At 42.2% G+C, this 13779-nt stretch overlaps 4 protein-coding genes across 4 annotated transcripts; 1 reads left to right on the top strand and 3 right to left on the bottom strand.

Annotated features, from left to right (window-relative positions):
* Positions 1-550: 550 nt before the first annotated feature.
* Positions 551-2536, bottom strand: Bfra_004531 (uncharacterized protein; the record flags this gene model as incomplete). The annotated part of the gene is made up of 2 exons (XM_037334933.1): positions 551-1188; positions 1285-2536. 2 exons carry the CDS (start codon positions 2534-2536, stop codon positions 551-553), a joined length of 1890 nt encoding a protein of 629 aa, XP_037193467.1.
* Positions 2537-3455: 919 nt separating this feature from the next.
* Positions 3456-5967, bottom strand: Bfra_004530 (putative glycosyl hydrolase protein; the record flags this gene model as incomplete). The annotated part of the gene is made up of 7 exons (XM_037334932.1): positions 3456-3937; positions 3997-4203; positions 4257-4423; positions 4476-4676; positions 4723-5551; positions 5709-5761; positions 5831-5967. The coding sequence occupies 7 exons, from the start codon at positions 5965-5967 to the stop codon at positions 3456-3458; spliced, it is 2076 nt and encodes a 691-aa protein (XP_037193466.1).
* A 2375-nt stretch (positions 5968-8342) lies between these two features.
* Positions 8343-10387, top strand: Bfra_004529 (putative solute carrier family 35 member c2 protein; the record flags this gene model as incomplete). Its single annotated transcript, XM_037334931.1, has 3 exons — positions 8343-9098; positions 9147-9471; positions 9525-10387. The coding sequence occupies 3 exons, from the start codon at positions 8343-8345 to the stop codon at positions 10385-10387; spliced, it is 1944 nt and encodes a 647-aa protein (XP_037193465.1).
* Positions 10388-11017: 630 nt separating this feature from the next.
* Bfra_004528 (putative retrograde regulation protein 2 protein) lies at positions 11018-12910 on the bottom strand (the record flags this gene model as incomplete). Its single annotated transcript, XM_037334930.1, has 2 exons — positions 11018-12677; positions 12771-12910. 2 exons carry the CDS (start codon positions 12908-12910, stop codon positions 11018-11020), a joined length of 1800 nt encoding a protein of 599 aa, XP_037193464.1.
* Between the last annotated feature and the right edge of the window lie 869 nt (positions 12911-13779).

Here is a 13779-nt window from a genome sequence, read left to right as displayed (position 1 = left end):
ATTTTCGCCCCGAAAATCTCGCCTCTCCCCCTCTCCCCCTCTTCCGCCTTCCGTCTTCCCATTCTCCCCATTTGACCAAACATTGAAATTCTTTCCGAGATCTCCCAGTGATACTCCACTGCTCGAGTATACTAATCACACAAGTTTTGAATGCCTAGTATCCTAAATAGAATGAAAGGAGAAGAGACGGAAGATACGGAAGAGAAGGAAAGAAAAGAAAAGAGACAATAATAAATCACACAAGCACAATACATCTACATACGACAATAGTAGCAATTACAATAAATTATTATTAAGAGCCAGTCAGCCAGTCAGCCAGTCAGCCAGTCAGCCAGTCAGCCAGTCAGCCAGATTCTCATACTCCCATATTCTCGTATCGCCATAACATGCCACGCCCAGCCAAGCCATTAGAACATGTACCATCGTTATGTATCCCATCCCATTTCCCATCAGCAAATTTTGCAATAGCTACTACTTATAGTATCTCTCTCCATCTGTAAACAGACCTTGTCCATTTCAAAAATTTCATCTCTGAATTCTCACCAAGTAATTAATCTCCATAATATAATTCATGAAATTCCTCATCATCACTTTCAAATCCTTCGAGCCACTCCAATTCTTGTTCCATCAATCCCTGTCCCATTTTTTTGTTGATTTTGCAACCAATGTCTGTAATATCATCCTTAAAAAGACACTCTCTATGCCAGCTAATACGCTGACAGTGCTCCCACATATGTTCAATAAGTCGCTTTGTCCATTTAGCGATTTGTGAAGGACTCTTTACAATAATGTCTTGCTTTTGCATCCAACGTAACTTTCGGAAAAGTCTTTCTCTCTCCAAATGAAAGTATGCCGCCTCATACAGTGTGGTTCCTTTCTGTACTTGAATCTGGATATAATCTGGCATAGCTCGATTCAATAAACTGGCAATCTTATCGAGTTCATATATGTAGCGATCCAAATCCTCTCCAAGACTACTTTCGTATGGATCTTCTTCGTATTGATGAAATACACCACAACCAGTACACTCATGAAATACTCCAGAAAGTCTCTCCTTTTCGACGAAAGCTGTCAACTTCTTAGATGCATCGACCATTCTTCTGTATTGAGGATCCAGTTCTTTTAAAACAGAAGCTCTAGCAGCTTTGAACTCTGTGACATCCTCCTTATCTTTGGCTATGATGGCTTCTGTCCTAGGTGTCAGCAATTTTCAGATAAACGTCACATCAGATATCATTTGGGCATGGAAGTAAGTTCGTGCTTTGAGAATAAGGATTGACTTACTAGAAAAGGCGAGCTCCACTGGGTGATACGATGAAGGTAAGCGAGATTTGAAAGGGTTGCCAAGAGAAGCACTAGGAAGTTGCCAACCAAAATGACGAGTTTCTCTCCTACTACCTTCATGACCTCTTTGCAAAGTGATCAAGTCCTTTGCGAATTGTCCAGATCTTTCGAATGATCTTACATATCGCTCTAATCGCTCATACATCTTAAATACCTTTTCAACAGGTGAAAGATCCTCCGCAATAGCTTGGTATTTTTGAACGATAGGTAATGCCAAATTCATAGATCTCTCGAGATTGACCTCGACTGTTTGGGCCTCGCTATAAGGAAAGTAATACTCAGGACCAGCGCCGCACAAATGAGTAGATTGTGGTAAGTCTGTTTTGAATTGTGCAATGTTCAGCTCCAATTTGATATCTCTCAAGAGCCTCAGCGGTTGAAGCAAATACTTCAGTTGCTCCTGCGAAAACTTGTATTGTGCATCATCAGTCCTAATCGTAGCAATGCCGTTATTGACTCTCGCAAGTGCAAGGACGATTTCGAGAGATCTTTGTGGTGCTGCTGGAGCTTCTTGACATAACGCTTGACAAAAGTGAACGAAAGACTTTGCTGGTACTGGATTTGTTGGAGTCGGTCTGTATGCACCAGTGAGTATTCTCCAGCGCTTAACTTTCTTCAAGGCACTGAATGTGGAAAAATCAAAAGGGGTCTCTGTTCCAGAATATCCCATCATGTTGCGCTCCAAATCATCCTCTGCATCACTATCATCAAAATCATCGAAGCTAGGGTCCGTGAATCTGGTGAGTGGTGATTGTGGGACATGAAGGGAGCCAACTGGACCATAACCCCCAATGCATTCGATGATGAAAGTGTTTGAGCCGTAGAGAATTGGTTCCGCTTCGCTGTGAATTGCTTTACATGTACTTAAGATTGCTGGGGTAAGTTCAAACTTGACAGATTTTCCATATTCGACAGCCTTTCCAATAGATTCGGTTTCACTCAACTTAGGATTGACCAAGAGCAGTTTATAGATCTTGAGACGAAGTTCGATAGGAAGTTTTCTCATAAAAGGTGAAGTGGATTTAGCTTGGATCAGACTTTCTTTCGCATCTTCTAACTGCGCAAGAGTATTTTCAATGGTAGCTTGCTTGGCCTTGATGGTATGACGGAGACTAGCACATGATTTTTGTTCTTCTTCAAGTTGCGTGCGGAGCAGGTTGATCTGATCATTTTTGGTTGGAAGTCTTGGCATGGTGATGACGACGACAACGACGACTACGACGTTGATGATGTCGCTTTTGACTGTTGACGACCGTTGAGAACTACATCAAAAATCAGCTCAGTCGAGAGAATACACAGAAAGCGGAATTCGTCATACCTTTTATCTCCTTTATCCTATTGTCTCACTGGCCACTCATGAATATCATATCAATTCTTGTGTTGAGAAGTTGAGATGGTATCTATCCTGTCACGACTGTACTCCCAGTGCGAAGGTTGCCAAATATTTGAAATGGCTCGAATAACAAATGGAAGTTTATGGTTTGAGTGATTTGATAGAATTGAAGACGAATACCTATGGAGACAAAGAAGAAGAGGTTTGGGAAATGATTTTATTCGTGCAAGTAAAAGTGAACGATTAAGTATGAGCTTGCTGCCTTAAGGGTCCTTCCTTTCTTAGAACGGAGGGGGAAGGAACAATTGATGCAGAAATGTAGACATACATGACATCAATCAAGACTTCAATGCAAGAATCAAAGACAATGATTTAAATGGAATATTCATGCCTTTTGTATACTCAGAATTGTTTTACGTGATGCTACACATAGGAATGTCTACTTGATTACCTGTGCAGGAATTGAAAGAGGGTGTGACGACAAATGCGTATGTAAATATCATCCATGGCCTTTTAGAGATTCAACATCTGTGAGAAGCTAGGTAGGCGGTACCTATTGGATGAATTGGAAGTAATTGAGAATTATGCGGTAAAATGATATGGAAGCTTGAATCTTGTACCAACCTGAATGCCATACTATAGGTTTTCCTTTCTTAGTTTTCCATCCCGAATTTTCCGTTCTCACCCCTATCGTAAAAGTCGTAACAGTCTAGTTGTCATTCTCCAGAATCAATCTAAATACCATCTCCCTTCCACCATTTACCATTTCATCATCTTCCTAATTCTTGCCTTTCGTCGCTCGATCTAAATTGAATGCTGCACTAATCAAAGCCAAATGACTAAATGCCTGTGGCGTATTCCCCAGTTGCTCACCACTCCTCGCAATCTCTTCACTAAACATACTCAAGTGATTACCAAAACTCAACATATTTTCAAATATGTTGACTGCCTTTACCAGATACTTCCTATCATAAACACCCGCTCTGGTAAGTGCTTCAACCAACCAGAAAGTACACATAGAAAATGCACCTTCGCGACCACCTACACCATCTTCAGATGTAGAGGTATTGTAACGGAAGACGAGGCCAGTTTCTGTGAGCCCTCCTTTTTCGGGAGAAAGAAGGATTTTATCGATTGTGTTTAGGAAACGAGGATCATTGGGAGAGATGAAGAAGACGAGTGGTGCGATGAGAATAGAAGCATCGAGCATAGTGCGCGATTCGTAACTTTGAACAAACATTTGCTTTTCGGTATTGTAACCTATACATTTGTCAGTTGACCCAAGTTGTTTTAATCTATACCATATGAATGTGAATTACCTTTCTGCATGATCTCTTCGTAAATAGCATCACGAACCCTCAACCATTCTGTTTTGTTCGGGCATGGCAAACAACGTTTCTCTGAAAGACGTACTCCACGGTCAAATGCTACCCAAAGCATGACTTTGGAATATGTGTAGTTTTGTTTCTTGCTTCGAACTTCCCAAATTGACATATCGGTATCTTGCCAAATCTTTAAAACATAATCTAAAGATTCTTAGTATGATGTATTTGTGGAAGATTGATATGAGATAAAATACCTAAAATCTCTCGTACTGCTACCCATTGATCCCATGTGACGGGCTTTCCATACTTGTTCCAAAGGTAGATAGCGTCCATAAGCTCACCATAGATATCAAATTGTTGATGAAAAGCTGCACCATTGCCGATACGAACAGGTCCACTATCTCTATAACCAGAGAGATGGCTATGAATGATTAGTCTATGGAAGGCAGGAAAAAGACATGCCAAGTACTCACCTAAGCTCAAGTTCCGGAATATCAGTCTCGCCCCTAATTGTGAACATGATGGGTAAAGCACCATCTGGACCCCTTGACAACCTAAATCGATCACTGATAAAATTCATGTATGCATCTGCCTCATCGACAAATCCCATCCTGAGTAGAATATAAATAGTGAAACTAGAATCTCGTACCCAGGAGTATCGATAATCCCAATTGCTTAAAAAGTTAGCTAGATACCCATAGAAGATCTCATTATATTTACCGAACTCCTCCAATGTCTTCGGGAATAGAGAACGTTGGTGCTGCAATAATTGCACCGGTAGGCTCGTAAGTTAGTAATTTCAAAATCATCAAACTTCTGGCCACAACCTCTCTCCAACGGCCTGTATATTTACTTTGACCAATCCAATTTGACCAATACCTTTGGGTATCATGTTGTTGTGTATCTAAAACTTCGGTAGTGACGTCCCTGGTAATATGATCCGGAATATCATCACGCAAGACGAATGAAATAGCTTGACCTTCTTGTAATCGTATATTTGCAACAACACCGTCACCTTTACCTTCCGTCTGTCTTACTCGGCGGAATATTAGGGAAGGACATGAATCTATATTCTCCTCACCATGATCAATAGTCACATCGAGTTGAAGCTTCAAATCTTTACTGGAGAAGGTGACCGTTTTACTTTCCAGTGCTCCTGGAGGATGTTCCGGCATGAGGATTTCCAGATCATGTTCATCGCGGGCATAATTGAAGGCTGGAAATATCTCCACATCTAAACAAAGTTGTGAGATATGATGACTACCGCCGTGTTCTGGATCTTTCTCACCTAAATCGACGCTGCCTCGAATGCATTCGACTCGTCGTACCAGCCATTTCTTCAATTCGCCCTGAACTTTTGTAGTCTCCCGGAAAGGCATGGAACTTTTCTTTGCGACATGACTATGATTTGGACGTGGGAAGAAGTCAATCAAATCAACTACTCCTTCTTCATGGATGTATCGAGTTTGTAGGATATTTGAGGATGGAAGATATTGTTGCTTTGTATTGAAAGTAACTCCCTCTGCAGGCGAGATGGAAAAATGGCCACCTGAGGTATTCGCAGAGTTAGTACTGGTAAAATGATATTTAGGGATAAGATAGAATCTGGGGTAACTGATGAAGCTCATTGCGGGACAGGTAAATGAGGGGTAGCTTAATATCCCCAGTGTTTTGAGACGACATTACAAACGAAGCTCCAAACCAACCTTTGTCTTTATCCAGGAGTCGACCAAATATTGAAGGAGAATCGAAGTCTGGCCTGAATTTACAGATGATAAGTATTCTGGGAAATGTAGAGATCCTCTATCGATTGCAAAACATAGCTTACCAGCACATAAAATCAATACTTCCATCAATACCTACCAAGGCACAAGTTCGCATATTCCCAATGAGACCATAGTTCTCAATTGGCAGATATCCTGTATCATGGCGACGAGAAGTCTGCGCAATACCGGGGACGGACATTGTTGATAGATCAAGGTACGCGTTTGTTGAAATGATTGATGCAAGTTGCCTTTTGATGAGAGATGACGAGAAAATAGTAAACGGTTCCCAAAAGAGAAAGGAACAAAGCAATCAAAACAGTGTAACGAAATATTGCAGGAAAAGGAGATGTTATTGCAGTTAAGTCAATCTTACAAGTTGGTGAATTGTGATACGTCAATGAGTTTACACAAGATATAAGATTATTTGTGTAGCCACAAGAATGATGGCTTGGGTATATTTGCTGCAGGAGGTAGGGTTGAAAACAGGAAATCAATACCTTGTTGTTAAGATGAGTAGCTCATAGCTCAATTGATGTTTGAGTTGAGAGAAGTTTGAATATCGGAGTTGCATCTCGGATAGCCACGAGAGAGAAGCTTGAGGAGAAAACGCGATCGATCTTTTCGTCATACCTACGTTACGGACGGGATGTGAGGGGAAAGCTTGACATTTCCGACGTTCCGTTAGAACTAAACCCAACTCAGGTCCCTTTCCCTTTTAGTAACAACACGACCACACGACGACATGTGATGGTTGACTTGATCAATTGACACTACTCGAGTAGGTACTAGTAGAAGGGAATGTCCCGTTACGCAAAGTGCGATGAAATTCCCAGAGTTATCATTGTTTGACCAAGAACCTCAAAAGGGTCAGAGGGACAACATGAGGTAATGGTAAGATATGTTGTGTCCGCGTAATTGAGTGAAACAAATAGCTACGAGAAGATGTCTTTATGGCTTCATCGTCTGACACAACATAAGCGGTCAAGAAGGATAGCTGAAGTAATTAAAAAAAGTTGAGAGTTGGAGTTGGAGTGGGAGTGGGAGTGGGAGTGGGAGTGGGAGTGGGAGTGTGATGAACCTGACACTGCAGAAGTCCTGTCAACATTCGAGATCAGATACTTTCTTGGATTTGGACATTTGTTAACATTCTATTTGTTAACTTCATAGGAAGTCAGTCTATTAGACCTTGGCTCTTAAGGCTGATCATGATTGTGATTTGTGCGTTTTCACCTCATCCTAGAATGTACTGACGATCTGTGGACAGAATCAAGAAGGGTGCTCAAGATGTCCAAGATGTTCAGGAACTTTTCACCTCTAGAACGTCAGATCATACATATCTAGACTAGGATGTAACTCAGATGATAGCTGTCGGAACGGGGCGGAAGTAGTTCAATATACCAGGTACCTAGTTGCTCGGTGGGAACTGCAGTGGAGTGAGCATACTTTGCAGGAAAGTCATCACGGATGTCCGCATTGTCCGGTCAAGAGTTTATCTGTGTATTTATGGCCAATGAGAGGGAGGGAGAGAAGGAGGGTAAGAGATGAAATATACATACAAGGAATACATTGATAATCTCGACTGCAGCATCTCATTCATCATGATTGTATCTCGAGAATCCCATTTGATAGACGTAGATGGGTACCGGCACTCGTAGACAATTCAAGATGATGATCCATACCTAATGCAAAACCTACAAAAGCTGATATCATAGTGGTAAGAAGTCGAGACTCGAGTGGATAATTGAGGTCAAAGCAATCTCCTAGCTGTAGATAGATAGGTAGGTGGGATTACCTTCCCGTTGCTATTGTCCTCAAGGGTGGTAATATCTTTGTTGCCCAACACCAGTTCAAGTCCATCAAAATATGTACGTGGCATGCCTCTTCATCGAGTCTCTTCAATCATGTACTTATTTACTATCGGTACCTAGGTAGGGAGGGAGGGAGGTATAAAATGACAACTGCTGTGAAATGTACCTAGCAATGAATGAATGAATAAACAAGTGTATATATATAATTCTGTATATATATATATAATTCTAAATCTCAGAAAACAAACCAGTATATACATACTTCAAGTTCTCAGAAAATAAACCCAAAAATGTGTAAACTTTCATATATTTAACCGCTCAAAATGACATCCTTTAATTTCGTTTCACAACATCTCATTCGTACTCAAATCAATCGCCAAGTCAAGTAAGTAACCAGTCGCGTGTACCTCATACCGTACACCTACAAAGCTCACACGCATTTGTATCATACCTCACCATCACTTAGTAACACAACTCACACTCCTGTACATTGAACACTGGACACTGGACACTGGACACTGGACACTGTACTATTCTCTGACCCTCTTTTCGAACCCCCTGGATGCTTGCCAAGATTACCAAAAGATCCAAAACTTATCCATAATCGGAGATAAATCGCAATCAAATCGCAACTCATCACGGTATAGCGAGCAAACATAGTTAAAGTGTGAGGGTCTGATCTCCACACTACTACACCATTCGAAAGGTTACAGGCCCAAAAATAATGAAAGTACATTAGCAAATCAACCCTGATTCAGTAATTACCATGGCCTTAGAAGAAGAGACGAGATTCGAGAATCCTGCACAACATCATTCACAATTCGAAAGAGAAGAAGAAGCAGTAGAAGAAGAGGAGGAGTTCTCAAATACCCTACTCAGATCCGATCGAATCTCCACTACGAACACTTCACTCGAATCTTCGCAATCACAATCCCAATCCCAATCACAATCACGGTCAAATCAACCCTCACAATCCCATTTTCCCATACAAACTTTACCAAGAACCTCAATATCTGAAGCATCGGCGCGGTCGGAAGAAGAATTGTTAGAGCCAGATGCTGCTACAGCTCTCGCAGATTTACATCCAACAGATACAAATATGGATTCACAGCCTTCAGGTCATCGGCGGCGGAGGAGTAGCATGATGAATAATATAGATGGAAGTTTACGAGCTCCAAGAGCAAAGCGATCACCCAGAACATCGACAATTGGAGTGGATTCGAAATCCGGAGATAGAGTGTCAGACGACGATTCGAGATCAACTAGCGATGATATGGAATTAAACCATTTCTCAGAAGAGGGTGATTTACAAGATGATGAAGAGACGGGGTTAACTGCTAAATCCAAAGCGAAACGAAAGAAGAAGAAGATACGGCATCAATCAATGGACCACAGAATTGCAGGAGACATCAAAGTAACAAAAGATGAGAAGAAAGAAGCGGATTGGAATGTTGTGAGGAAGAGTTTAATGAATGGAGTTCTAATAGGACTTTGGTATACATTTTCTCTATCAATATCTATAGTAAGTTCATCACCTCCCATCTCGTAGATATTTCTAACTTTCAAATAGTATAACAAATGGATGTTTGACCCAAAACATCTCAACTTCCATTTCCCTTTATTTACAACATGTATGCATATGCTAGTACAATTCTCTCTCGCGAGTCTCGTCCTTTACTTTCTTCCTCAATTTCGACCTCGATACGATTCCATCTCCAACCCTCATAATACACATGTATCGGATTCAGATATGGCTCAACATGAGGTGGATTCGAAGAAACCGTTAATGACGAGAATGTTTTACTTTACGCGCATAGGACCTTGTGGAATGGCAACAGGATTGGATATTGGTCTTGGAAATATGTCTTTGAAATTCATCACCCTTACATTTTATAGTTTGTACCCCCGTTTCGATGTGGAAATCCTTTCATGCTAACATATATAAAAGCAATGTGCAAATCCTCAGCTCTAGCATTTGTACTTCTTTTCGCATTCGTATTTCGTCTCGAAATCCCTTCATGGCGTTTAGTCGGTATCATATTCACAATGACAATTGGTGTGGTAATGATGGTATTTGGCGAAGTGGATTTTTCGACAAAAGGCTTCGTTCTTGTTATATTCGCCGCATTTTTCTCCGGTTTTCGTTGGGGTTTAACACAAATCCTTCTTCTTCGCAATCCAGCAACTTCAAATCCTTTCTCCTCGATTTTCTATTTAGCTCCAATCATGTTCTTTTCGCTTCTCGTCATCGCTACCCCCGTAGAAGGATTTCCCGCCCTTTGGGAGGGTCTTAAAGCTCTAGTAGAAGTAAAAGGTCCAGTTTTTGGTCCTTTACTTCTTCTATTCCCTGGTTGTATAGCATTTTGCATGACAGCTTCTGAATTCGCTCTGCTGCAGCGTACATCCGTCGTCACTCTATCCATCGCAGGTATCTTTAAAGAAGTAGTAACAATTTCAGCCGCAGGATTGGTTTTCCATGATCCTCTCACCCCAATCAATATTTCAGGTCTCTTCGTTACAATAGGTGCAATCGCAGCATATAATTGGATCAAAATTCGTAAAATGAGAGAAGATGCTCAGAATGAAGCACATAGAATTCATGAAGCGACCGAAAGAGCGAGAGAAAGTGGGAGTGATGCGGATGGAGAAGATGGAGAAAGTGATTGGGATGGTCAGGAAGGTAGTTATGTTACGAGTGATGGGGATGTGCTACCCAATCCAGATAGATTCCAAGTTAAGAAGGGGGAAAGCTCAAGAGCTGAACATGCGCCGTTGGTGGGTGGGAGTTCGAAAAAGGATTTGAGTGATTGATCTATTGTTGGTTGATTGGTTGGATTGATGGAGAGATCGATGGGAGCATTGGATTGGATTGAGTTGGGTTCAATCGCATTTTCAGTATAGATGTTTATTTTCATATCAAAGGGAGCGAGACGGCAAGACGGCGAGAAAAGGGGGGGTGAGGTATATATTTATATAAATATGAACCACATACTGTGGGTATGCAACGAAAGCAGGTGATAGCATGAAATTGGATGGGGATACCCGGCGTTTTTTTGTATGCATTTTAGGTACTTAGGTACACTGTCTTAGATGGTCATTTCTGGATGGGTTTGGGTGGTAATATGTGGATGGATGGATGGATGGATGGATGGATGGATGGATGGATGGTTAGTTGGTTGGAGGGTGGGTTAGTAGCATAGCATAGCAAAGCAAAGCATAGCATGCGTATGAAGATATTTGGTTTCTTGGATAGATATTGTAGAAATGCTTGATTGGATATCATTTAACTTTGACTCTAACTTTCACTATGTATATATGTATGACCGTGTATGTTGGGGTATCATTATCATTATCATATCACATGAATCTCTCCTCTCCTCTTCTCTCCACTCTCCACCCTCTCTCCCTGTCTCATCTCTATAACTAGAGCCAAACCCCTCCTCAATTCACGATCCCCTCTCCCCAGGAAATCTCAATTCTCCTCTTCATCCCCAACCCCCTCCCCACCTTCCCAACCAACTTCTCCAAATCTGCATCTCTCTCCCCCTTCCAAAAAACCCTCAAACAAACCCCCTCCTTCTTCCCCTTCTTTCCCAATCCCTCCTCCCACGCTCCCTCAAATCTCAACCCTCCCACCTCTCCTCCACTCATCCCTGGAACCGTCACAATCCCACAAACCACCCTCGCCACCGCTCCCATATACTCACACCACCATGCCTTTTCCTCCCCCAGCACCCTTCTCAACCCCTCCAAAACCCCTCGATCCACCTTCCCCACATCATTTTCCCACCGCGCACACATCGTCAGTGCCAACACCGCAATAACCCCATGCGTCAGCCCGGGCATTCCTGCAATTGCCCCGGAAATAGGCGCATGTAATGCGCGCGCCGCGTTCAGATTCGATATATCCGCCATATTGTCACCCATATGTTTCCCTATATATTCTAAAATTTCAGGGGTGAAGATTTCCGTGCCTGGCTGAGAATGCGGGAGAGCGGAAGAGAGAATTTTCGCAAGCGCGGCGGATTGGATAGGGGTGCTGGATAGTTGAGAGGGGAAAAGAACAAGAGGATGGGTTTCTTGTATTTGAGGTGGAAGTTTGAGATATAGAACCCCTTCGCGATTTCCTCCGCCGCAGAATATCACTTCTTTGATATTGGGAACGGTTGCTATGATTCCCTCAACCACCTCGACTATGGCGGGAAATTGTTCCCGACGTCTTTTACTCATGCCGTGAATCTTTTCTTTTTCCTCGGCATTTACTTTGAGCATTTCTTTCGTTTGTTTGAAGCGTTTCCCGGATACTGTGTAGCCGGCGATAGAGGGGATAGGATAGGGATTGATGGGATCAGTATGCATCAACATGCTCCCGTAACCTCTAAATCCTCCACCGCAGAAATATATCGTCACACCTTCATCCTTCACATGCTTTTGAAGTTTGGGAAACCTGTGACATAATCCCTGAAACGTCTCTTGGAATCGAGAACGCATATCGGTGCGAATATCATGAATGTCACCCCCCTTCAATTTCGCCGTCATCTTCGCTGCTCCAAAAGGCATACTTTTCGCACAAGCTGCACTTTTCGTCCAATATCTTTCTCCCTCTTTCTCTCCTTCCATCTGTATCTCCGCAACCCCTTCCATTCCCCTCACAGCATCCCCACTATCCATAAACGTCATCTGCACACTCCCACCCCCCAAATCCATCATCACGCCCTCCACTCCTTCAAACCCACTCCTCGCCCCCAACGCCCCCAACAAACTCTCCACCTGCGGACTCAAAATATCCACTTCCAATCCACTCTCCCTACTAATCGCTCTTGTCATCTCCTCCCTATTCTCCGCCGTACGCATCGCCTCCGTCGCAAAAACCCCAATATTCTTCCGCAAAACACCATACGAATCGCATATCTTTTTGAAACCCGCTAGACACCCCGCCACGCGCGAAACCGTCTCGGCGTCGAAGTAGAATTCTCGAGAACCGGGAAGAGAAGAATGTAGAGCGTCGTAAAGAGAAATGGCAGCGCGATCGCGATAGATGCAGGGAAGGAGACGAGATGTAGGAGGTGAGAGATCGGAGATGGAGAAGCGGATTCCATTGCTAGGGTTTGTTTAGTAGGGGATTCTTTCTTTCTGTATTTTATTTGAAGTTGTGAAGTGAGGGGTTGGAGGTTCGTAGAAAGCGGAAATCTACCTTCCCATATCAACTAAAGCATATAAATGATCTGTGGATTTCTCGACGCCATTGATATCATGAGGGGGCATTCTGTTAGAAATGTTATCAATGGTTATGACGGATGGATCTGCCACAGAGGCATCTGTATTATCTCCCATCTTGAAATAAGAAGTTATTGAAGACGTATGAAATCTTTTATGAGAATGTCTCTGTGATTTAAACAAAAGTCATTTGGGAAATGACATTGAAAGTGGCATTGTGGTACGCGCTGCCAACTTTTTTGAGGACTTGGATGTTGTGTCGCTGGAAAATGTGCCCCGCGTTTTGGAGGGGCATGACATGTGATTGAAATTGTTCCTTGACGTTTTGGATTTTTGGATTTGGGGTGCTACACTGGAACCATTGCCATTTAAAATTGTTCAGCTATTGAACATCTTGTGGCTAAAGATTTCTGACAATTTTGATAATGCTTATTTAGTAGTTCATTGGATAGTGTCACCAATCTCACATATCATATTGGCACACAGGGTAAGATATAATCAAGTTGGATAAGATAAAACAAAAAGTCTCTATTCATACAACTTATAGCATAATCATACAAGCAGAATAGGAAACTAATAAGCAAACAAATTTAAAAATCAACGCTTAAATCTTCTTCTCAGTAGAGAATTCATCCATCAGCAAAGTTCCGCCACAGTTCAATCAATACCACATCCACCAATGCCCATGGTGATTCTTAGAGTTATTCCCCCTTCAGCTCCTTCGTGAACATACCCATTTAGTAGTATAAGACCACTCCAGTTCAATCCAGTCCAATTCAGCCCAACCCAACCCATTAGGAAATCTCAAAGCCCCTACAACCTATTCACTAATACCCAGATCACCAATCTTCCATCTCAATATCCAAACCACAAGTTCTATCAATATCAAGGTTCTTTCATGCCCCCAGGTATAAATCCAAGAAGGAAGTTCCTCACTCACAAAGTAGGAGTGTTTTCAATTATAGAAATGTGAAGTTTGAGAAACC

The sequence above is a fragment of the Botrytis fragariae genome, assembly GCF_013461495.1.
Source record: "Botrytis fragariae strain BVB16 chromosome Unknown tig00000050, whole genome shotgun sequence".
Taxonomy (NCBI): Eukaryota; Fungi; Ascomycota; class Leotiomycetes; order Helotiales; family Sclerotiniaceae; genus Botrytis; species Botrytis fragariae.
This window is presented reverse-complemented; position numbering and strand designations above follow the sequence as displayed.